Source organism: Thunnus maccoyii, chromosome 11 (genome assembly GCF_910596095.1).
Source record: "Thunnus maccoyii chromosome 11, fThuMac1.1, whole genome shotgun sequence".
NCBI lineage: Eukaryota > Metazoa > Chordata > Actinopteri > Scombriformes > Scombridae > Thunnus > Thunnus maccoyii.
This window is the reverse complement of record NC_056543.1, coordinates 21,274,897-21,298,615: the sequence shown is the minus strand read 5'-3', so window position 1 is coordinate 21,298,615 and position 23,719 is coordinate 21,274,897. Positions and strand designations below refer to the sequence as shown.

Here is a 23,719-nt window from a genome sequence, read left to right as displayed (position 1 = left end):
CACTTAAGTATGTAAGATGAACAATTACTCACCAGTCTTAAATGACAGTTCATTTCTTTAAAGCGGACCTATTACGCTCATTCCCAGCTCTATATTTTTATTTTTGGACTCCACTAGGTTAGCTTTGCATTATTCACAGTTCAAAAAACTCCTTATTTATCTTATAATGGCCCTTTATGCAGCCCCTCAGTTCAGCATCTGTCTCTAATAGGCAGTCTTCGCTCCTGTCTCTTTAAGGCCCCCCTTCCAATGAGCCCAAACTGTTCTGATTGGCCAGCTTTCTGGAAACCTGCTGAGGGGCAGCTGTATCAGAGTCGTGTTTAGTTACTGCTGATGCAAACCCAACATTTCCTGCGCTCAACTGCTTTATATTAAAAGCTTTTAAATGACTAAATAACGAGACACTGTTATTGTGAAGAATTTACATGAAATGAAACATGTCCCTCACTGAATTAGCAGGGCTTTCTTAGCGGCACAACAAGATATGGACATATTTGGAGCTATTTGTTCAGTGGACCAGTTAGAAATAATATAGGGAAGAATAGTATAAGCAGAAACAGCCACAGCGATGATGATGTTTGATGAAAAGCTGCAGATAACCAGCACACCTCCAACAGGTAAAAAAAACTTATTTTTCTTTGCCGTGCTGTGTAATGGAACTACATAAGCCAACTATGTAAGAATTGAATGCATATCAATGTAGCAATGTGAGATAGGGGGAAAGGAATATAGCACTTTTGACACTGGTTTCTTTTTTTAAACTGCACATTTTCACCTTGGTATCCTTTAGGTCCTACATATCCAATTTCCCCAGTGGCTCCTGGTCTGTCTGGGGTCCCATCTGGTCCTTCAGGGCCGAGTAATCCAGCTAGTCCAGGTTGACCCTGATCACCTGAACAAATAAAACATTGGATGGTCTTAATTTTATTCTTTTACTGAGAGCTCAGTAGGTTTCTTAGATGGTGGGGGCCTTATTCATGCAGAAGAACGGTGAGGTAACCTTGAGCTCCCTGGAAGCCTTTCAAACCCGATGTACCCGGAACACCCTGCTGGTTGTTGGGATCACCGGTGTCTCCCCTCTCTCCTTTAGTTCCTGGCTGTCCAGCTGGTCCAATGGTATCCACACCTGGTAAAAATAGACCCAGATGTTAAACTCCTAAGGTTTTTACATAACAGACATACCAAGACATGGTTTCTACAAACATTGGATGTAGTAATGAATTTAGAAACTTAACCCATGTTCTACAAAGAATTTACTCAGCTCTCATTCAGCTTAAAGAGCTGCGTAAATTCTTTGTATAAATAGAAGTAATATCTGACTGTATTTTACATTACACACAATGGAAGCAATGTTTCCTGTTTGTTTTATTGGTTGTGCACCTTACATTTATCTCTAACTGAATTTGATGGCACACCAAACCTTTGTTAACTACTTGCTACATTTATGGTATATTCTGGTAGTAATAGGTGCACAGAGAAATCTTTTTTGTTTTTATGAACACTTGAAATGTGGTAAAATACCTGGAGTTCCAGAGATACCCTTTTGTCCCTTTAGTCCATGTAATCCATAAAGACCCTTTGGGCCAGGGAAACCTGCACACATTTGCATACAAAAGATGGATGAATATGATGGATAACATTTGTATGTATCTTAAGAGAAAGAAAGACATTGGTCTGATGATACGGTTACCTTTGTTTCCTGGGAACCCAGGAAAGCCTGGGTGCCCTTCTCGTCCAGGCGTTCCAGGAAAACCCTTTTGACCTTGGTTACCAGGAGTTCCTTTCTGCCCATCTGAACCTGCAAGAAAAACACAACATTGTGTACAAGTCAAGAGTCAGAGCAACTGCAATGTATTTCTGCTACAATGTATAACATTATATGTAAAACAATATGATATACTTCAACTTGAAAGCCTATAATTAGGAAGTGAATAAGAGTTTCTTACCCGTGTATCCTGATGTGCCTGGATCACCTGGCTCTCCCCTTTTCCCTTCGATACCATCAAAACCAGAGGGGCCCCTCTCCCCAGTCTGTCCAAATAATCCTTTCTCACCTGTAAGGGGGGTACCAAACATTTCATATCAGCCAAGCTTGATCCTCTATTCGTCAGTTTGTGCTGATCAACACCAGAGAAGAAGCAACAAAAATGGTATAAGTTAAACTTTGTACCTTGCTCTCCTGGGACACCAATCTCTCCTCTTAGTCCAGTAGATCCTGGAACGTCTATACGGACACCTTTGTCACCTGTAATAATATGCAAAATTTACTAGCATTTAGAATATTTTCAATATCAATCCTTTTATAATTAGCATCTAGATCCACTTCTGGCTGTAGTTTAAATTTGAGGTTGTACCTTTGACTCCCTTCCTTCCTCCTTCTCCTGATGCACCATAGGCACCAGGACTTCCTTTAATTCCCTGAAAAGTAAACACAAATATTCAACATATTAAACTTCTTCTGTATTTGATGTTCCAATGAAAAAAAGAACATGTAGTTACAAAAGAATAAGAAAATTATACAAATGATGGTAGAGTGAGTGCAGCAATCTAAATTAGACTTCAGGCATGATAATTAGCATAGAGGATCACTGAATTTTCCTAGTATGGCTCCACTCACTTTATTACCAGTCATCCCGTGAAAGCCAGTAATTCCTCGATTTCCAGTTATGCCTGGCATTCCTTTCATCCCCGGCAGCCCCTGTGCACCTGGATCCCCTTGGTAACCTTTCTCATTGCTGGGGTCTCCAGGAAGGCCGTGAGTTCCCTCATGGCCCGGTACACCAGGTAAACCCTTAGCACCTGTGAAAAAGAGTAGGGGATGTGAGGAAGTGAGAGGACAGAGGAGGTGAGAAGGAAAGAGTGATGGCTTAATATCAGACTGCAGCTGCACACCTCTTGGCCCGGTGAAACCTTGGTTTCCGAAATATCCACGGTCTCCCTTGAGTCCCTTCATGTCGACAATCATATAGAGAGGGATATGAGGCTTCTCCCCAGGCGGCCCCATTAAACCACGCTCACCTGGCAGACAGTGATGAGGAAAGAGTGGAAAAAGTTAAAAAGTTTATGTGGTAGTCTCAACATAACACAGCAGACGAATGACTCACAGGGATCCCAAACATTTTTACTAAAATGACCCACCTTTCTCTCCAGTTTGACCTTTCAGTCCTTTAGGGCCAAATTGACCTGTCACTCCAGGTTCTCCTTTCAGCCCACCAAAGCCCTTCAACCCTATATCACCCCTGACCCCCTCAAAACCCGACATCCCGGGAGACCCTGTGATTCCTAGGAGAGAGCAGGACCATTAGAACTCACAGAAACAAACATTTTGACTAAAACAATTACATACATTTCATTGTACTCAACATTTTGTAAACAGTAAATTATCAAAGCAAAGTCAAAACAAACCTTTTATTCCTTGAAGTCCTGTGCGTCCATGTTGACCAATCTGTCCTTGGTCACCTGGGAAGCCGTCCTCACCAACAGCACCATCATTTCCATATGGCCCTGGGACCCCTTTTAGCCCTATTGGACCTGGAGGGCCCGGGTCTCCTTCACTTCCCCTCTCTCCAGTGAATCCTGATGAGCAGGAATCACGTTCAACACGGAACAGACATGAAAAAGGACACCTCTTAAAGGAAACAAGTGTGCATGTGTATGTGCTCTCACAAACAGTGTGTCAGTGTGTTTGTTTGTCTAACCTGGTTGTCCAGTGACGCCAGGAGACCCAGGTGGACCTGCTGTGCCAGGATCACCAGGGAAGCCATACTTGCCCGCTGGCCCAGGCCTCCCTTGCTCCCCTTGCAGGCCAGAAGGGCCAGTCTCACCCTTTAAACCGATCATACCAGGCATACCGATCATTCCTTGAGGAACGAATCAATAAGAAAATTAGATTAAAACTCTCAAATCCTTTATTCAAGACAACAAGGCAAAACAAGACTACGTGACAGGTAAGTAAAAGAACTTGTTGAGTTATGCGTGACAGTGCGAAAACATGGCTCACCTGGATAGCCTGGCTCTCCTTGAACTCCAATCGGGCCTTTATTCCCCTGAAGCCCAGGCAGTCCTGGGTCACCAGGGGGTCCGGGTGATGCTCCCATGATTTCTCCATGAAAACCTTTCTCACCCTCTGCCCCGTTCCGTCCGGGCACACCAGGCAAACCAGGGTTTCCCACTGAACCTTTGCTGCCAGGAACTCCCAAGTCTCCACGGGGTCCGGCAAAACCTGTATTGGAGAACCATAGTGGTTAATAAAAGAAACTAAAGACAATATTCAATATATTGTGATTGATTATATTGCCCAACAAGTGTCTGGGAATGATAGTGTCTGTGTTTTCATGCCACTTCTTGCCTGGTGGTCCCGGACGGCCACCTCGACCTTGCTCTCCTGTTTCTCCTTTCTCTCCCTGTGCTCCATATGGACCCTGTGATCCTTTTTGGCCTTGAAGACCTGTTGGTTCATGAAAGACAGGGCATCAAAAATAGTCAAAGCAATTACCATGAGGCAATGTTCAGTGCTTGTTTCTTGTTGTGTTACCTGATAAACCAGTTGATCCACTTGGTCCTGGAAGTCCAGGCAGCCCAGGAGGTCCTGGAAGAGCCTCGCAAGGACCTGAGAAGAAAACAGGAAATCCTTAGGAGAGTATCAGGGTTGTATGTAGAACTGTTTTTTTTGTGTAGAAATGACTATTGTGGTGATTTTGTCTGCTGCCCAGCGTGGATTGTTGTTCAGAACATGGCATTATCTTTAAATTAGCTGGTATCTTAGTAGTACTCGAGTCTCAAACAATTCAAAAATCATCATGCTCACAACTTAAATAATCCAGAGGCAAAGCACAACAGAGTTGTTACAAAGGGAGCTATAAGGTGAAAACGTTATTATACCAGCTACCTGTTACATCCACCTGTCCTCCATCTCCTGTCCGACTACAGCCGCCTTTCAGTTGCAAATGAGAGAGAATGAAAGAGAGAGGCATTCGGAACAAGAGTTATTCAAAAGCACAAGCATTATCTCAAACAAACTTGGCTGTAGCTGGTTTGAGGGATGCAGCCCCTGCATCCAGGTGACAACAGGAGGTGAAGAAAGAAAAGTAATAAAATGGCAAGATATGTTTGTCATGCTTTCTCCTTTTGTAATCACAGGCCATTAATGGTCATTCCCATGTAGCTGCTCTGCAATAAATTATAAAAGAGCGGATATTATGAAAGGTGAGACAAAATGAAACACTTAGTAGAGTGAAAATAGATAAAATCCCTGTTAAGAGATTAAGCCTTGAAGGGGAAATATGCAACACCATATTGAGACTGATGAGATAGAAGTGGGGAAGGCAGTAGTCAACTGCACCTCACCTGGGCTGCCAGGTGTTCCTGGGACTCCATGATAGCCTGCAAGGCCATCATCACCGGGTAGACCAGGCTGGCCTTTGAAACCCCCAAGGACCAAACCCGGTTCTCCTCTCAGCCCGGCTGCACCGGGTCGACCAGGTCGACCTGGGTAACCTTTGTCTCCACGTTCTCCCCTGGGACTGTCCCCCTGTTGATATGAACCAGCACAATCATTAAACTGAAGCATTTGTTTTATACTTGTTTTATCTATGACAGTATGCAGAACTAATGAACTATATAATAACTTTTCTTTTTCTGTTTTTCATTTTCTCTGTTTTGTTTTACTTTTTCTGTTTTTATTTTATGTGTAAAAATGTGAAAACTAATAAATATATTCAAGCAAAAAAACAAAACAAAACAAAACTGTGCTCCTAACTCCTAATGCAAAACAGGGTCTGAATAGAATGAATTTTATTTTTGCAGGAAAAAGAAAAGACATTTAAACATTGTTTTTGTTAATTTCTTAGTTTCTTTAGTCATTACTTAGTAATTGAAATGAACAAAAACATGACAAGTATGTACAACATCAAACTGCCATTAGGGAGAGGATTGGTGGACTCACTGTAAGACCTCGGTTGCCAGGGACACCGGGTTGACCATCTTGGCCTTGGGCACCCGACACTCCTGGCTCACCAACTTGCCCAGGAACCCCTTGGTCTCCAGCATATCCTGTGGAGATCACAAGTGCACACACACACAACACACACATACAACCACACAGGTACATACAGCACACACAAACACGGCAGAGGTTATTGTCTGTTTCCCAGCCCACCTGTACTCCTAGTGCTGATCTGAAATGAGATAAAAACACAGGTAAACGGCACCTTTCTCTTTAGCCACAGCTAAGAGACCTTTCTGGCCTTTTGGACCTGGCACACCTCTAAGTCCGGGAGATCCCTGCAAGACATTATAGAGAGTTTAAGAAGGGCTTAAAATAAAAAGAATGAAAAAAGGTAATTGATGTGATGTGACTTTATTTTTCTTACTGGGAATCCATCATCTCCTTGGGGACCTGGCTCTCCTAAATCACCCTCCATACCAAACTCTCCAGTCATCCCAGCATCGCCATGTTCACCGGAAGGGCCAGGTGGCCCAGGTGGAGAGTTCACAACAGTGCACTCACATTCCCCATGATCACCTAAATGCACACACCAAGCACAGATCAGCCACATAGTGCAAGTGTATCATGAGTTCATCTCATGAGGAGAGAATACTTCAGAAAACATTATATGTTTTAAGCAATAATCCACCATTCTTTAGCATAAACAGTATGCACCTCTCACTCCTTTGGAGCCTGCATTGCCTGGTCTTCCTCTCCCACCTGGAGCCCCCTTGAAGAACTCTTCCCCTAGAGACACATAGATAGAAATACAACATATTAAAGAGACATTTAAGAAAAAAAAAGAGATCAAATATTAAAAACAGGAGTTTAAAAGTATCAAAACAAATGCACAGTCATTGTCTCACTCCCTCACTCACATGTTCCTTTGGGACCTGGAAGGCCCCTGAACCCTGGGCGCCCATCGCTGCCTGGACGTCCTGCACTGACAGCAGGGAGTCCTGGTTCTCCTTGTTGACCCTTCTCCCCTCGCTCCCCCTTCAAACCAAACGGCCCTGTGAAATCAAATACTGACAGACACAAAAGGAAATTTACATTTTTGGCATTTAGCTAAAACTCGTGATCATGACAGATTTAGAACAAGTGCATCACTGTTCAGTTTATCAGAAGACTACAACACCACCACGTTTCCTTTGTTCACACCTGCTGAAGTAACTGAGTTGTCACCATGGTATAATTGTGTAACGCTTAAGTAGCCTAAATGTTTTGTTAAAAATCATTTTGTAAGAAGAGATTTGAAGGGTTTGAAGAGATGTTGTAATGTTGCCTTGTATGTTTTATATTTATTGCAATTTATATTTCCCTTTGAATAGACACAAAATATTGAGACTTATTGGTGGTTTGTGTATAAAGAGACCAGAAAGAACCACATCACCTTTATGAAGGCAAGGTAGTTGAAAAAGTTTCAGAAATCAACATTGTATATTAGAGATTAGATTTGTGACATGTTTAATTTTGATTCACTATAGCCTAAATTTTAAAAACTGTCCACTGTCTTTACTCCATACACTTTTCACTGCACTCTTTTGAAATGTGTGGATGAATCTGTTTTGCTTCTGTCTACAGACCTTGTTGCTGTGAGTGAAAGTCGTAGCCTCCTGGGGGTCCAGGGAAGCCTTGGTCTCCTACCGGGCCCCTCTCTCCTTGTGGACCCTGCTCACCAGGGAGACCAGGAAGGCCGGCTTATTGAGTCAAAGTACAGTTAGAAGAAACAATTATTAGCATCTGTGCAACACATAACTTTAAGCTGTTCCAGAGAGCTTTTGCTAGGACGTCATTGACATTTTCTTTGGCTGCTTTAATTCATCCTCATGTACCTCTGTAATAGATTACATATGAAGGATTATAAAGGCTTTTAAACTGCTATACCCTAATTTTAATATAATAATAATATTTATTCTAATATATATATTCTAATATATATAATATATAATGATGCTTTATTTTTATTTTATTCTGACTGTTTAATAAAAACCGATAACTACCAAATGTAATACAAAATTAATTTTGAACTTCAGTAATGTCACTAATTTCCCCACAGAGTTTCACTTCAAGTCATTACTACTTTGTACATGTTACATCTTAGAATTAAACTTGTTTTCTCTTTTCTGTTGGCTGATTATTGGACTGCTTCCCTGCTTTTCATCTACTTACCTTCTGAAGGCCAAGGGGATGGTGATAAAATCAGATCTCCTGCGTCACCTCTGACTCCCTGAAACACAAACTAGATGTCAGTCTTCGGTGGTGACAGGTTCACTTTAATAAGAGTTTTGAGTATAAAGATCAGATGTGACTGGATGAGATCACATGCTGAATGTAGACACATTGCTTGAGGATGCCACGTATCCTGTTATCAGTAAGGAAATCTGTTTTTCTTTTAATCTTTGATCTTCTGTTCTTTATGTTTCTTACTCACACTGACCAGTTTCACACAAAAAAAGATTTTGAAAATCTGATAATAATGTTGCTCATTTTTGAGGAGAGAAAAAGCATGATATCATGTTAACTGAAACACTTCCTCAGAATGACTGACTATATGAAACACTGTTAAAGCTGTATGATGTGTACACTTCCATGTTTTTATCACTACATCAAATGAAAATATTATAGATGTCCTGTGGATCATTTCATACACATTTACTCAAAATTCAACTGGACATGATGGTATTTTTGGAAACTAGAATTTGAAATAAAGTTTTGTGGTTTTGAATGATGTTTGATTGCACAGCATGAGTTTGTAATGACTGGTCAACTGGTGGGAAAAATTTGAAACTTAGATCACCCACTGTGGTGTTTTACTCTTAACTCTTAACCTCTTCATCTCCTTAAATTTCTTTCAATTTAGACAAAAAAATCCAAATGCAACTTCACAGTTTGACAGAATCACACATATATTCTGTAACTGCATGTTCCAACACTCAATTGATAGTATATGATGTTTACACTGAGAGAAATATACAAACTCCATATGACTCTTGCAACCTTTAAATCAAATGGAAATATTCTGTATGTCTCCTGTGTCATTTTACACACATTTTCCCCAAATTTAACCTGATACATTTGGTATTTTTGAAAATTTGGGGATCTACACTAGCATTTAAAATAAACTTCTGTAGGTTTTAAAAATGCTAAAATGAACAAACAACATGAGTTTGTCATGATGATAGATTGGTACACCAGGGTTTAACATCCGTTTTTTTTTTATCATTGTCCCTTTGGCTGAACGAACATCATACTAAAATTTCATCACATAAATGTGATGGATTTATGGTGTTTTGTAAGAACGATGACATGAAACTCAAAAGTGATTTGTTCAAACAAGATGGTTGATTTAAACATATACTTATGATAATTTATACGATGCTTAGTCCATCTTTAAAGCTGCAGACTGTGAACTTGAGTGCACACATTTTTGTCAGTCAGTTAGGAAAAGTTTGCATACATAATTCATGATTATTGGTCATGATCAGCTGCATTCTCACCTTAGGACCAGCTCTGCCTACTAGTCCTCGTTCACCGGGATCCCCCTGAAAGGGAGTTGTGATGATTACGTTTTAAAATAGCACTTCATTTAATTTGATAATACAGTGATGGTGCCACATCTGTCATCTTTCACACAAACATACCCTTGATCCAGGATTCCCATCTGCACCAGATACACCCTAGAACAGCATCCAATACAGAACATAAAATTAACTTAACACACAGATAGAGGACTGCGTTTGGCTGAAATATGTAGATATGTGCATGTGCTCACTCGCTGTCCAGGGAATCCCATTACACCGGTTTCTCCTTTGTTGTCAGCCTGAAATAGATCAACAAAAAAAAAAAGAAAAAAGAAAGAAAGATCAGCAGAAGAAATGGCATGCAGTGGTGTATGTGTGCATTTATGTGAACATATATGTGTGAGGAAATGTGTATGATCGTCAATGAGTGACCACATACCGAATCTCCTCTGTCTCCTTTCGGACCCTTCAATCCTAGAGGTCCCTAAAATAATGAGGATTTTTGGGGTACATGTGTCAGTATTGGTAACATTCATGTCATTACAGCAGGTTTAATGAATAAAGATGAACACATTTTTGCTGATGTACAGACCGGGAGTGCGGAAGTGGGCCCAGTGTAGGGTTGAGTAGAGTTTCCTTGAGGCCCTGGTAGTCCAATGTCCCCCTGTGGTGAAAGTAGGAAGTGCAACAAAAGTCAGCCAGCCCAGAGAGAAACAAATCATAGCGTGGGAAAGTACAGATATAGACCTCAAATGGAAATGAGGCAGATGATTTGTGACCTAAATAAAATCAGGATTCTTCATCCAAAACCAGCAAATAGACCTGACTAATATATATTAGCAATGCATCTGACAAACACGGTCACTTACTTGGTCTCCTTTGACTCCCTTAAACACTTTGGTCATAGTGCCCTGTCCAGAAAAACACAACACTTAAAGCTGCATTCATAAATTCAAGCTAACATTTGCCACGGGTCACATGCTGGACACAGTGTAAGATAACATCTCATGCAGTATTTATACAGTCATACACCACAATTATTTTATATTGTATCAAATACATATTGCTGTTAAGATACCTTTGGTCCTGGGGGGCCTGGAGGCCCTGGGGGACCCTAGCAGAAGACACAAACAGGATCCTAATAAGCACTGTGCATCATAATGGTTAGGCTTCACAAATTTAAAATGACACATGAACTAATGCACTCAAGTACACATTCACACACTTACCTTTGGTCCTGGGAAGCCCCCCCTACCTACAAACCCTCGGCTTCCTGGAGGCCCCTGACAAAAATCAAATGAACAATGGTACAGAGAGATTGCAAATGAGGAAAAGTAAGGTTCAGATAAGCCGTTGGAAAGAAGTAAATGTAGAAGTTAGTATTTCATATGACAATATTATATGTAATAACCATGATCTGATAAACTATGATCAGCATGCAGTATCAAATATTTTAAATAATGTGTCTTACAAATATTCCATTGATCCCTGGTGTGCCTGGATCTCCCTGTGGAGAGACGTTCAAAGATTCATAAAGTTAATGAGATCAATATGACTTTGTTGCAGCAATATTAAGTTTTAAATTTAGTTCAGAATTAAAACCATGTTTGATGTGAACTATTCCCAATCCTCACCCTGAAACGCTCCATGAACACTGTCACTTCCAGGGAGTCTCCCTTCTCTCCCTTCCTGCCATGTTGTCCCTGAGAGAAGGAACACAAACAAACAAGTCATTTACAGGAAAGCAAACTCTGTATTTGACAAATCACTATCAAGACAGGTTAAGAGTTGCACTTACAGGAAAACCAGGTGAGCCATTATAACCGATTTGTCCCGGTGACCCAGGTTCTCCATGAGTCCCATTACAGCCATCTGCACCTGGCTTCCCCCTGGGTCCAGCTTGTCCTGGGTGGCCCTGCAGAGCAAAACAGTCAGAATGCACTGCAAGCAAAATCAATATTGAGTGAACATACAGTACGGTGAGCTCCTGCAGGACTTACAGGAATGCCATCATTTCCAGAAAACCCAGGTACTCCTGTCATTCCCTGTGCAGCAACAAGAATTCCACATTAAACACGAGAAACTGTCACTGTGAGGATTTTTAACAAGTAGACATTAAAAAAGAGGGATACTTTACCATACTTCCTTTAGGACCTATGATGCCACCATGGCCACGGTCACCTTTCTGCCCCTTTTGTCCTTGGATGCCTGGATCACCTGGTCTCCCTGGAGGCCCAAGGGGGCCCACGGGACCAAGAGGCCCAGGGTGACCCTGAGATTGGGAAGGTAGAAAGAAAAACAAGAGCTGATCAACATCCAGTCAAGAGTGCAGAAGAAGATGAATATGAAAAAGAAGCACATATCAAAGAATAATTATTTTCTCTTTATCAAAATGATTGTTTAGAGTGTTTGAGTTTAACAAAAGCTAGACTAAAATATATGACATGAACATGATATCTGGGGTAACTGGATGGGTTATTGTAGAAAATGTTAACTCACCTGTTTGGAATAGAGGAATTAGAGGAGAGATTTGAAAATAGGACAGTGTGGGTATAATAATCAAAGCATCACAACAACACAGCACAATGCATGACAAGACAATACAAACAATATTTTACTTTATTTACTGACTGCTCGACACACTGAACCACATTTACTACATTTGGATTTGATATGTGTGCATATATTTTCTCTTTTCATCACAAGGGGGAGTCATTTACTTTTCTTTTACTAGTGAAAACCTCTCCTCCAGCACTCCAAGCTCTCTACACCCATCCAGTGGTTGAACAGTATTCTTACACAAGTCCACTATTAGAAAAGAACTGCAAGTAAATGAAAACATAACTGCTAGACTCAGAAACTTAAAAGCCAGAGAAGCACATAAACAAAATGCAAACATAGGAACATAACATAATACTTTTCAACATCTCTAGATTCCTCTTCTTTTCAATATTTAAGGAGAGAACATGCATAAACAATAGTTACGCTCAAAAACAAATTACTTAATATATTCTTGTCTTAGAAATCTGCATGGAAACAGTTTAAACCATGTAATAACCGGTAAGAGCCTCTTTATCTCACACGCAACTGAGAGACCCTCCAACCCCCCAACACACACATATGATGTTATTTCAAGACATGCCAGATAGAGCACTGAGTAGATTAACTTAAGGTAGATAAGGCAAAGTAAAGGGCTGTTTAAAAAGGATTTTGATTGCTGACTATTTGAAATCGCAGCCGACCCCCTAATCTGCAAGCTAAAGCAATCAATAAGCAATTTGATTTTGATACTCAGTGTGGTGAAAGAGAGAAGGCAGGCAGGCTGATAGGAAGGAAGGAAACTGTGAGTCTGGCAGTGGCAGACGTTATGTATCTGGTTTCAAAACTATATCTCTGCTACAGTTTTATACATCACCTTGTTTTTAAAATAAGAGTGCAAGAAGAGTGATTAACAGTACATTCACATGTCTGAGAGGGACTGGACAGAGAGGAAACAAGGATTGGTGGGATGGAAACATATTAATATGACGACAGCACTTTGCAAAGAGTCGAGAAACACGTGAGGTCGGCGATACCATGAGAACTGTGTGTGTTTGTATGGTCTGGGAGGTCAGGGGTTCAGCAACTGATGACCTCCAACGTTTGGGGGCGTGACAGTTTTCCTGTGAGAGCCAACAAACACAGTGATGCTTTCCCTAGACAGAAATACTCTGAGCCTTGCCACATGAAGCTAGAGCCAAGGGTCTCAAAAGAGTTAATAAAACTGCAGGGAGCCTAAACATTGTCAGACAACAATTCAAACAAGCTCACAGACACATCAGATGCAGATAGTGTGAGATAAGGCCTCGGTTGAACTTGTATGACTGATCGCTAGATGTGTGTGCAATTGTAAATGCAGCCCGTGTGTATGTGTGCGTGTGTAGTAACAAGAACTTTGTCTATGGGTGGCTTTTTGGAACAGGAGATGTGTATTTTGTCTTCAATCTTGACCCTTCAGCTGTTGCCTACAGAGAAGACAACTGACAGAACGCAGTCCTGTCAAAACAAGTCAAATCATACACAAATAATGGGCAGTATACTGTGATTTTTTTACACTTACAAATGGAAACAGCTTTAGGACTGCACTAATTAGGCATTCAGAGGCTCAATCACGATATGACACCATCAGTATATCTTGTCCACTAAGGTGATGGTATCACTGTCCTGGTTATTCTGTGTAATGGTCATTTATTATAAATTACGGTGTCCAACCATGGTACATAACAGAAGGTAGAAAACACACCATAAAATGGACAGAAAATGTTCTCAAAAAGCAGGCACTAAAGAAAAAGTACAGCCGAGGTCATAAACATGGCGCTAGAGGAGTCAGAGAAGTCAGAGCACATGGACGTCTGACCCAAATAAAATTTTCATTTCATAAACCTCATGGTGGAGCTAGAGGAGGAGTCAGGAGGTCACCAATGTCAGAAGGATGATGAATGTCTGTACAAAATTTCATGACAATCCTTTAAATAGCTGTTGAAATATTTCAATCTGGACTTAAGTGTTAGACCAACTGACCAACAGACTGAAACTGTTATTCCTGAAGTCGCGCAGCTAGTGTTGCTGTAAATGTGCAATCGTGTCGAAACAGTCATCAACTGGCAGAGCCCTGAACAGCCAGAGAGCAGAGCAGTGCAGAGTTCAAATGTCTCCAAAAAAGCAACATGTAAATATCTCTGACTCTACTATTATTTGTAACACATCAGTGGTTCCCAATCCTCTTCATCATTACAGCTGCTATAATCGATAATAACAATGTATCAAATGACAATGTGTAATGCCAAAGGCTCATAGTGATGAACCTACAGGGTATTATCACCCCACTCTGCAGCTCTCCTTGGCTTTATGGAGATTTATAGTGAGTTTCAGCGCATTGTTTAGCAGCTGCAACTGAACTGTTTTGGTTCACTCTCACTGCTCTCAGTGTCCTTTCAGCTACCGCAGGCAGCTGTTTTCAGAGAAAAAGCTCTAAAACTCACTGTATACTACATGCTCAGCACCAAACAGCAAACAGACACAGTTGGTGATTAGCTTGTGAACATAGTGGAGCATTTAGCAGCTAAAGAGCTAGATATTTCCCTCAGGAGTTGTTCCCTCAGAGCTCAAAAACAGAGCTAAATTAGAGTGAACATTTACATTAATCAGGTGGACAGAAACACGACTCCAAATGAATGATTATGTTGCTCTGCACTGTTGGACATGTAAATAAGCAACTGTTTGCTAACAAGATGAACATATCAATTTAAAAGGTGATGAAATGTCATGTTGTGTTCACAACTTGTTTCCGCTGCCCCCAAGTGGCCAAAAAATCAGTTAATGCAGGTTTAAATGTGGAATCAACACAGTCATAATTTGCACCTTCTTGTCAAGATTATAGATGTAATTTGGCAAGTTTAGATGCAGAAAGAAACTGACACCTGTTTCCTTTGCTATTAAACCCCATGTTCCCTATTGTTACTGTGAAAAAAAGACCCTCGTGCATGAAGTAAGGTGAACTCCACTCATACAGTTACAGTTGTAAATCATCATCCTCATAGAAAGCAGATTAATCAAGCTGACTAATGTACTGAAGACAAATGGTTCTGTCAAAGTAATAATTTTGCTATAATTCAAACGGAGGGAGAAGCAAAATATACAGTGACAGAAGGGAGGAGTGGGGTGAGCTGGAATAGAGTCTCGTAATTCAAAAGTGGCTTATGTCTCAAATAGACTGCATGTGTGTGTATGTGTGCATGTAAGTGTGTAAGTGCATAAGAGATCCTTGTCTAGAGCACTTGCATGGTACACTATGTGCACTGTTCTGTATCTTTCTGCATGCCGTAAACACAGAGCTGATAAATACCAGTCTCCTTTCATAGGTGATAACCAGAGATGTTTCAAAGTGCATATTTGTGTGGACTGCTACAATGCTGGACTCAAAAATAAAGGTACAGCAGGAAAACATTTTTTCACAGACACTTAAAGGGCCCCAGAAACGTAACCTTGATTCCTACATTAAGGTACAAACTAGTTTCTTGTAACCTTAGGTATACCATTGTACCTACAGTATTTGGCATAAATGCACAGTTACGATAGTCAGTTAAGGCACCATAATGTGGGGGCCCAGCAAGTACAGTAGCGTGTTACTGAGTGGGAAGTCAGTGAGGGATCAGGTTCTGGCCATTTCACATTGAAGGGGAAAATAAAAGTAGTGAACTGGTTCTTTAAATATTGCTTAATTGTTCTAATTGTTCTTCTCAGGTACAAATGGTGGGGATACAAAAACTGACCTGCAATAAATGGTACCTTACTGTACCCATGTAAGGTACTCCCAGTGGCAAGCTTTTATATGCCGAAAGGTACGAGTCTGCTCTACCTCTGTATGCTTTAAACCAAGTTCTTCTAAGAACTAAGATCATCTAACAGCATCCTAAACATCTCCCTACGCACCTTTCCAGTGTCAGAATTGGGGGGGGGGGGGGTTAAGAAGAGAGTTAAGAAGAGAGTTCTTAACTCTTGAAGAGAGTTAAGAACTCTTGAAGAGAGGTTGGGGAGGTAGTGCGATGCAGCCTGAATAAGGCTATGAAGGCAAGCTTTACACTGGCTTTTAGTGAGGCCATTTGGAATTGGTATGAGCACTTTTGCTTTCAGACTGTTGTGGCACGAACAAGGTTATTTTAAGCACACTTAACACTTCAGTACGTTTACAGTGAATCAAACTGACCAGACCTGTTCCATACAGCATACTGTATTGTTCCATTAGCACTCAAGACACTCAACATTCCCTTTCACCTCCATCCTCTCCTGAGCTAAGTGTCTCTCCAGTCCCCCCCACTGTCTTTTCACCAGTCTTCCACAGCTTCACTTCCTCCATACTTTTACATTCCCATTCTTATCTGCTCACACTACTTCCACCCAACATTTCCTCCCTTCCTCTCCCAAAACTCTTGAGCATTCTCACATCCCTTTTCTTTTTACCCGCCTTTGCATGCCAGCCTTCACTTCCCTTCCAGTCTCTGCCAGGGCAAGAGGGACCAACATATAAGGCCACAAATTAGCCAGCTACGATTAACAAGATAACCAAAAGGCATGGGGAAAGACACATTACAATTGTTTACGTATCACTAAACAGCTGAAAGATAAAAAAAAAGTCTGAGTTGTGATGAAGCAGCAGGCGGATGGAAAGAAGAAATGCCGAATGACAGTAGATAAGAAAGAGAAAACATCCTGTTACAGTTTGTGCAGTAAAATTCTGATCCCGAGTTGAGTGCTCTTAAAAAAGACATGTCTTGGATTTCTAAAAGGACAGACATACATGTGTCTGTTCAAGTCTGAGCTTCTGTCTTTGAAGGCTGGTCATGACTATACCAGATTATGAAGCTCAGGAAACATGTGCTGCCCTATGGCTTTTTCTTTAACTGTAGCTGTCTGTGCTCCCTTATTTTTTTTCCCGTCACAAATGGCTCACGTCATACTTTCAGCCTCTTGTCTCGTGAGTTCCATAATAAGATACGACCAGTCATCAATCAGCACTCGACTTTACTGAGGTCAAGGAGGGGATGAGGCAGACAGTAGATCATAGGTGACCAATAATCTACCAAAGTTTAACTTCTCCTTGCAGCCATCAAGGCATTATTGACGGTGAATGTATTCTTTGACTGTCAATCTGTACAAGGTAAAACTTGTACAGGGTACAACAATAGACATGGACGAACAGACATGCAACAGGTACAGAGTAAGTAAAAGTAGCAGAAACAGATTTGCAATATGGAGAAACACAATTACAACACTAAGTCAATACTATAAGGCCCCTCACATCCACACAGGTGTTTTCAATAACCATGCTGAGACTTGTGTGATTTCACCTAACTTTAAAAACTAATAACAATGATAACCGTGTTAATTTTCTAATTATTTAATGTAATACAGCATAAGACTGCAACAACATTTGAACAGATCAAAACAAGACTCCTGATCTGTGAGTCTGTGTGAGATGAAGGTTAGGTGAGGTGTGATTAGGAAGTCACATTCTTTTAGAAGAGAGCTTTCTTCACAATGATAACAATGAGTTTTTCAAAATTATACAGTAATTCAATTTGAACAGCTTGTATGGATGTATTTCATGGTTCAAATTATGTTAGTCATTTCGACTAAATAAGAGGAACTGAAAGACAGACAGACAGGCAGGAGGAGGAGAGTTTAAATAAAAAGATTAAGGGTAAAAAAAGAAATAAATGGCAATAAAACAAAGAGTGACACTTCATGCATGCAAGAAATTGCGAATTTTAAGAGGCAGACGATTGTGAAAGAGCAATAAAACACCAGCCCTTCCCACACGGTCTGGCAACTGGTGTCTGCTTTTTATCTGATCACTTCTCACCTCATTTGAGGAGCATAAAACTACCACGCATATACAAACACACACATAAAAACACACCCCGGCCGGGTGAACAAAGTGACTGAGGCTGAGGTGTGTGATGATGGGATACTGATAGGGTAAAAAAAATCTTTCTTTCTGCAACAAGGCAGACAGAAAGACACAGACACATCAGATAAACACAAGATATCAATTATTTTGAATACTTTCTTTCTTAGCTATTCCTATCACAGCAATATTTTTGTCTCAGATTAACCCCCTCTTTCATATATCATATATTTCAATGACAACAAGATGTCCCAGCTCTATGTTTTACAGCTGTAGGAATGTGTGAGGAGGATTTTAGACAGCCTCCTTCAGTTAAATCTGACATGTGAGCATTCAGATGAGGAGAAGACTGGTGCCCACGGGACAGCAGAGGTTTACATGTGATTTGAACCAAACCTCTGAACTAACCATGGCTGTGTGGATCCTTTTGTTGTTATTAAAGATCCAGAAAAGAAGGTGTTAGCCAGTGATTGCTGGTGAGGTTCCTGTTTCTCTGTCTCTTTCAGAGACATGCCAGATTATTAAAGGGTAATTTCACATATCTATTGCTATCTATCTCTATTGTTTTGCTCAGGTTTTGAAATATATTTGGTTAGGAGGACGAGGAGAGCCCTACTGAGATTTCTGCCACCACTCCAGTACAGAGGTGAATGAAATTTAATCTGTGGTGTTAACAGCAATGAAAATAAAGATTTGAAAGGTTCAACAACTACATCTCTCTTGAAACAACGTGCATGTTACTCAAGATGAGTATTTATTCAGTGGAGAATAATTTCAGTGAAAACTGCTCACAGCGATATCTGTGGATTAAAAATATATATAAAATATATAAATGATACAAAAGTTATATGCACTGACAGACAGCATTACAGCTAAGTCCGAAAATATGTTTTTTCTGAAAATTGGAACCCACCCTATACAAAGAGCCATTTAACAGCAGTTTAAGATTTTCTTTTTGCTGACCTCCAGTGGTTGAACTCCTCATCTTGCTGCAGTGATGCAGATATGTACTCCAGGGTGTGTCAGTACACTGTGATGTCACTGTTGGATGTGGTTCTCCTCTCTGACCACAACCATAAATGATGTGACAGACTTGACAGTCTCAACCACAGAGGGCAGTGAAACATGGGTTTTCAGCCTGGGTTAAGCTGCTTTTTAAAAGTTAGTAAATCTACGATTATGCTGGATATATTTCGCTTGTTTCTCCTCTGACGCAACCTGTTTTTCCCACAGTCATGCTCAAACATATGCTTATGTCTAGAAGTGTGTACATTTCCTACTTTTCTAAGTGTGATTGGATTTCTAACTGACATATTTACATGTCATCTATACTGCAGTACTTAACCGTGCTAGTGCCTTCAGAACATCTGACCCATATTGGAAAAACTCTGAGAAAATTCCTCTTCACACTGTTTAAAATACAGCAACCCACCCCTGTCCGTATGTGGGTGTGTTTGCATTTCTCATTCTTAAATCACAGATATATTAAAAGTTCCCCTGTCTGACACCATAAATTTCATCTGGGCCCAGACTGTCCCACGGGGTGGACGGTTTGGGAATGACCCGCTAAGAGCAGGATGGGAACAAACAGACCAGTGCACAAACCTCTGACCTCAGAGTTGAATAAAATAAATGAATAAACAACTGGCCGGAAGCTCCCTCTGTTGATTCATCTGTCTGTTCGGAAAAAATGGGAGCTACATTCAGGACATTTTGTATTTTTAGACAAGAAATGGGCAGAGTTACTGGTAGGTAAAGGGTCAACAGAGATAAGCAGTTATGATAAATGGCAGGAAAATCAAAACATTTATCATGTCTTAGAGGTAAGCGTGAAAATAATGGCAGTAGCAAAGAACAGGATTTCAAGTCTATCTCAAAACAATATCCAGGTGCCCATATGAACTATGAAACTGTTTATGCTTGCTGTAATCATTCCTCTTGTTTGTACCAGCCCTGAAGAAAATCCTTCCAAATGTGCTTTCAACGGAAGAGATGGGAGACAAAATCCAGAGTCCAGAATATGAGGCTGCAGCAATCTGAGTCCCTCAAATCAAGTGAGTTACTGTCTTTTTAGTATGAAATTCCCACATTGTAAAGTACCAGTCAAGTTTGGAGACACTTGTGGGAAGGTGTGTCAAAACGTTTGAGTGGAAATGTATATCAGAGTCAAGGGCACAAAGATATGTATATTGAATTATATATGGAGTGTAACAGTTTAAGAGGCCACAGTTGGGGTTTTTTTTGTATTTTTCTTCAGGATCTGTTATGTTGACCCTTATTATGTTTCACTGATAAAAACATACCTGTTGAAGCCTTTTTTCACACAGAAGGGGGACTGTAGATTTTGTTCTCCATCACATACAATGAATATCACATTAGGAAGGGATCTTGTCATGGGTAGTTTGAAGATGAGGAATGATTACAGCAAGCAAAACCTGTTTTAATGTTCATTTTGGTGCCTGACTATTGTTTAAAGACAGACTTGAAAAAATGTGAACCTATCTTTAATATTCCTTAAAATGTACCAGCTTGGATTAAACATTTTCTGTCTTCTATTTGTTTTCTTGTTGTGTTGAAGCTGCAGCATGTGGAAGATATTTGCTTAGGGAGAGGAACATTCAGTCCATGACTGATTTTTACAAGGAATAGCTTCTGTCCTAAGGACATGCAGACACACATGCTTGCAGATATTTGCAATCTTCAAAACTTCCACTCACATATAAATTGAGATTAAACACTTCTTTTTCATGGATACGGGATATTTATTCCTCTCTATATTTACTTTGTTGAAAACAGTGTTAATGCCATAACTTGCCATTCTGGTGGTTGTATATACTTTATTTCCTCAGAAATAATACTAGAATCTAAACAGAATGACTGATCTATGCAGTGTGATCAGTGCCCTCTGATGTCATCGGTGTGGGACAGGGCACTGACAGCTCCCTACCTCCAAACAAACATCTAACAGATGAGTGCACTTATATTCACACAACACTCATACTCATGTAAACTCTGGTGAGTGTCTCTGTGAGCTGCCTGCTGAGGGTTGACAATACCCTGAAGAATATTAACAGTATGTGATGGTGAGGAAGGTGGTTGAAACCGAGAATAGAAATTAGAAGAATTAAATTAAGAGAATGGGGGGAGAATGAAGGGAAGGAATGGAGGAAACAAAGTAGAATGGAAGAAATGAAGGCAGGAAAGTTGGTGTGAAAAAGGGAAAAGGGAGTAGAGGGGAGGGGAGATGTGAATGAAAGATTAAAGAACGCACAAAAGAAAAAGGAGGGAAGTAAAGAAAAAAGGAAAGATTATAAAGCAGGAATGAATGGATGTAAGGAAATAAATATGTATCAAGGAAGAGAGGAGAGGAAGAAAGTAGGAAAGAAAAGGAAAGAAAGTGGCCATGAAGACAGATTACCACACATAAACACTAAATTCCTGCCCTTTCGCTCTGACTCCCACAAATGGGGCTCAGACACTTCAGTGAATTTGGTCCCACTGCTCTGTGACCCAGCTCACATACATGTTTTTCTTGGACACAATTTTTTTGGACTCATTTCCTAAAGATCCGCATCCCTTCCACATGATGCCCGGGGGGAAACAAGGCTCAGGAATTAAGGGTTAGGGGAAGGCTTGAGGGGCTTGCTTAGGAGGACGAGGAGGGCCCTCCACTGGATGCCCTGAGGAGGACTCAGGCAGAGTAAATAAACATCTGTAGATGATGTTTAGATATCTGTGAGAGTATGTTTAGATCTCCTGGCTGCAGCCAGGAAGGTCAGCTTTCCAATTCCCCCCTGCTGGAAAAAAAAAGTCTTACTTCTGAAAATCCTTGATGACCATGTTGGATCAGAGCATATAAAAAATGATACAGTAATAGTCAAAGAAAAAGCAACAAGGCCATGCTGTACAGGCTACAGGTGGAACAACAATATCAAAACAGCACCCGATGAAGAATTATCCATGAGGAAGTTAACATGCTTAGTTGTCATGGAGACAAACCTCCAGCCAGAGTTGTGAAAACATCACTTGAACCTTCATAACTCAGCTGGTGCAACAACCAAGTTCCTCTGACTCACTTTAAGTTTCTCATGTACACAGAAGGAGATGAAGTGGCGGGATAATCAACAGATGACATTCAGACAAACAAAAGTCATTTGTTGTCATTTGATTCATTTCTCATGAAGTCGTCTGCAGCCATTCGGCACAGAGTGGTTTGGCTGAGCCCAGTTTACATTAGAATTAATGTGTTTAGACTGAGCTAATTTTTGCATGCACGTGTTATTTTCCCCAAACACGTGCACACGCATTTGCCAAAGATCTGACAGCATCCAGACCGGAGAGAGAGGACTCCTAATGACCAGTGGTTGGACTGAAACTGACTGTGTGTGTGTGTGTGTGTGTTAGAGAGAGTCTGCATTTGTGCTGTTTTTGTTAAGGGTGTGTGTTGCAGAGCAAGACTCGAGGGGGGGGGGATCCCAGGCTGAGAGCAGAACAGCTTGGACCTCTAGTTATCCCAGGGGTCTCTGGGGCCCGACACCTGTGCTATTGCCTCACGTTAGAGGAATGAGACGTCTCAAGTTTGTGGTCCAAGCACATGTGTGTCTAAACAGGACACAGCTGCGATTTTTGTGTATATATGTGTGTGTGTGTGTGTATGTGTGTGAGAAAGAGCGAGATGTGGCGCCTAGTCTCAAATGAGGTGTTGCCCTCACCTCCGAGATCAACCACCTGTGTGCCTGTATCGTGTGTCTGCATGTATGTGTGTATAAGTGTGTGTCTGTGTGTAATGAGATCCATCATGGGTGTGTTGCCTCTATAATCACACTGTTACATTTATCACTGTGATTATAATGCAATTACAGCTTCCATACAGTGGTTCGCTCATTGCGCAGCATGTCTGTTTATAAAAGTCCACCAAGGAAAACCATTTCCTCAACAAATGTACTCTGACGTTGTGTATCGCACCCAAGGGCACAAAGGTATGTATATTGAATTATATATGGCGTGTAAGAGTTTAACAGGCCACAGGAGTTATGGTGAAGTATTGGAAAATTAGTTTTTTTGGAGTTTTTTTTTTTGTATTTTTAATAAGGATCTGATAAAAACATCTTACAGTAAAACAACATGATCACTAGTAGGTATGGGTAAAAATGATGATGCTAGTTTCAGTGCCAGTTTGATTAGTTGATTAATTGAATCTATCAGCAAAAACATTTATTCCAAATTATTACTGGTAATAATATAATACTTTATTTATCAAGCAAAAATACCAAGTTGGAGTCCTAAATAGCTTTATGTATATAGGGCACTTTTATGAACTGCTTTACAAATGTGTGAGAAATACGACAATGTAGCAGAAGAGCCAAGTCTGGAAAACTAGATTTATCGTGGAATACCCAGCTGTGAATTTGGCCCTGATTGATATGGACCTCAGCCAGTCACATTTGTGTCGAGGATACCCATGTAATCCTCAAGGTCTCTTTTGGCAACTTCAGACCCATCCATCTGGCTCAGTCCACAGTCCAATTTTGCCATCCTGGAAAATTTTTTAATTTTCCCACAGGGGGATGCAACGCCCAGTGCCATTCCAGCTGCAATACACATTCCTAGACACATAGGTCTATGCATGGATATGATTACCAACTGAATGGCTTATCAGGTGGTTATAGATGTAAAATTACATCGAGGAGATCTTCCAAATTTCTTTAAGATGTGGATGGTTAAGAGTGGGGGCAATGTTTGACTTTGACCTTGTGCCATGAG

The 23,719-nt window shown here is 40.6% G+C and overlaps 1 protein-coding gene across 2 annotated transcripts in view; it reads right to left on the bottom strand.

The window, feature by feature from the left end:
• col4a2 (collagen, type IV, alpha 2) overlaps positions 1 to 23,719 on the bottom strand; it is a 59,896-nt gene that overhangs the window by 4,598 nt on the left and 31,579 nt on the right. The window contains exons 6-42 of one of the 2 annotated variants that reach the window (XM_042426296.1): positions 11,648 to 11,782; positions 11,511 to 11,555; positions 11,309 to 11,425; positions 11,145 to 11,213; positions 10,982 to 11,017; positions 10,740 to 10,793; positions 10,589 to 10,624; positions 10,380 to 10,421; positions 10,103 to 10,174; positions 9,950 to 9,994; positions 9,762 to 9,809; positions 9,631 to 9,666; positions 9,487 to 9,531; positions 8,159 to 8,216; positions 7,573 to 7,686; positions 6,865 to 7,014; positions 6,662 to 6,733; positions 6,372 to 6,523; positions 6,210 to 6,282; positions 5,945 to 6,051; positions 5,347 to 5,530; positions 4,886 to 4,933; positions 4,535 to 4,609; positions 4,349 to 4,447; positions 4,001 to 4,222; positions 3,699 to 3,860; positions 3,406 to 3,576; positions 3,139 to 3,282; positions 2,893 to 3,018; positions 2,618 to 2,799; positions 2,355 to 2,418; positions 2,171 to 2,245; positions 1,947 to 2,054; positions 1,691 to 1,798; positions 1,522 to 1,593; positions 1,001 to 1,126; positions 776 to 892 (exon numbers count right to left, since the gene is read on the bottom strand). In XM_042426296.1, the coding sequence (XP_042282230.1) occupies positions 776 to 892; positions 1,001 to 1,126; positions 1,522 to 1,593; positions 1,691 to 1,798; positions 1,947 to 2,054; positions 2,171 to 2,245; positions 2,355 to 2,418; positions 2,618 to 2,799; positions 2,893 to 3,018; positions 3,139 to 3,282; positions 3,406 to 3,576; positions 3,699 to 3,860; positions 4,001 to 4,222; positions 4,349 to 4,447; positions 4,535 to 4,609; positions 4,886 to 4,933; positions 5,347 to 5,530; positions 5,945 to 6,051; positions 6,210 to 6,282; positions 6,372 to 6,523; positions 6,662 to 6,733; positions 6,865 to 7,014; positions 7,573 to 7,686; positions 8,159 to 8,216; positions 9,487 to 9,531; positions 9,631 to 9,666; positions 9,762 to 9,809; positions 9,950 to 9,994; positions 10,103 to 10,174; positions 10,380 to 10,421; positions 10,589 to 10,624; positions 10,740 to 10,793; positions 10,982 to 11,017; positions 11,145 to 11,213; positions 11,309 to 11,425; positions 11,511 to 11,555; positions 11,648 to 11,782 (3,589 nt within the window). The remainder of the gene's footprint in view (positions 1 to 775; positions 893 to 1,000; positions 1,127 to 1,521; positions 1,594 to 1,690; positions 1,799 to 1,946; positions 2,055 to 2,170; positions 2,246 to 2,354; positions 2,419 to 2,617; positions 2,800 to 2,892; positions 3,019 to 3,138; positions 3,283 to 3,405; positions 3,577 to 3,698; positions 3,861 to 4,000; positions 4,223 to 4,348; positions 4,448 to 4,534; positions 4,610 to 4,885; positions 4,934 to 5,346; positions 5,531 to 5,944; positions 6,052 to 6,209; positions 6,283 to 6,371; positions 6,524 to 6,661; positions 6,734 to 6,864; positions 7,015 to 7,572; positions 7,687 to 8,158; positions 8,217 to 9,486; positions 9,532 to 9,630; positions 9,667 to 9,761; positions 9,810 to 9,949; positions 9,995 to 10,102; positions 10,175 to 10,379; positions 10,422 to 10,588; positions 10,625 to 10,739; positions 10,794 to 10,981; positions 11,018 to 11,144; positions 11,214 to 11,308; positions 11,426 to 11,510; positions 11,556 to 11,647; positions 11,783 to 23,719) is intronic. The other variant, XM_042426297.1, reaches the window with a different exon arrangement.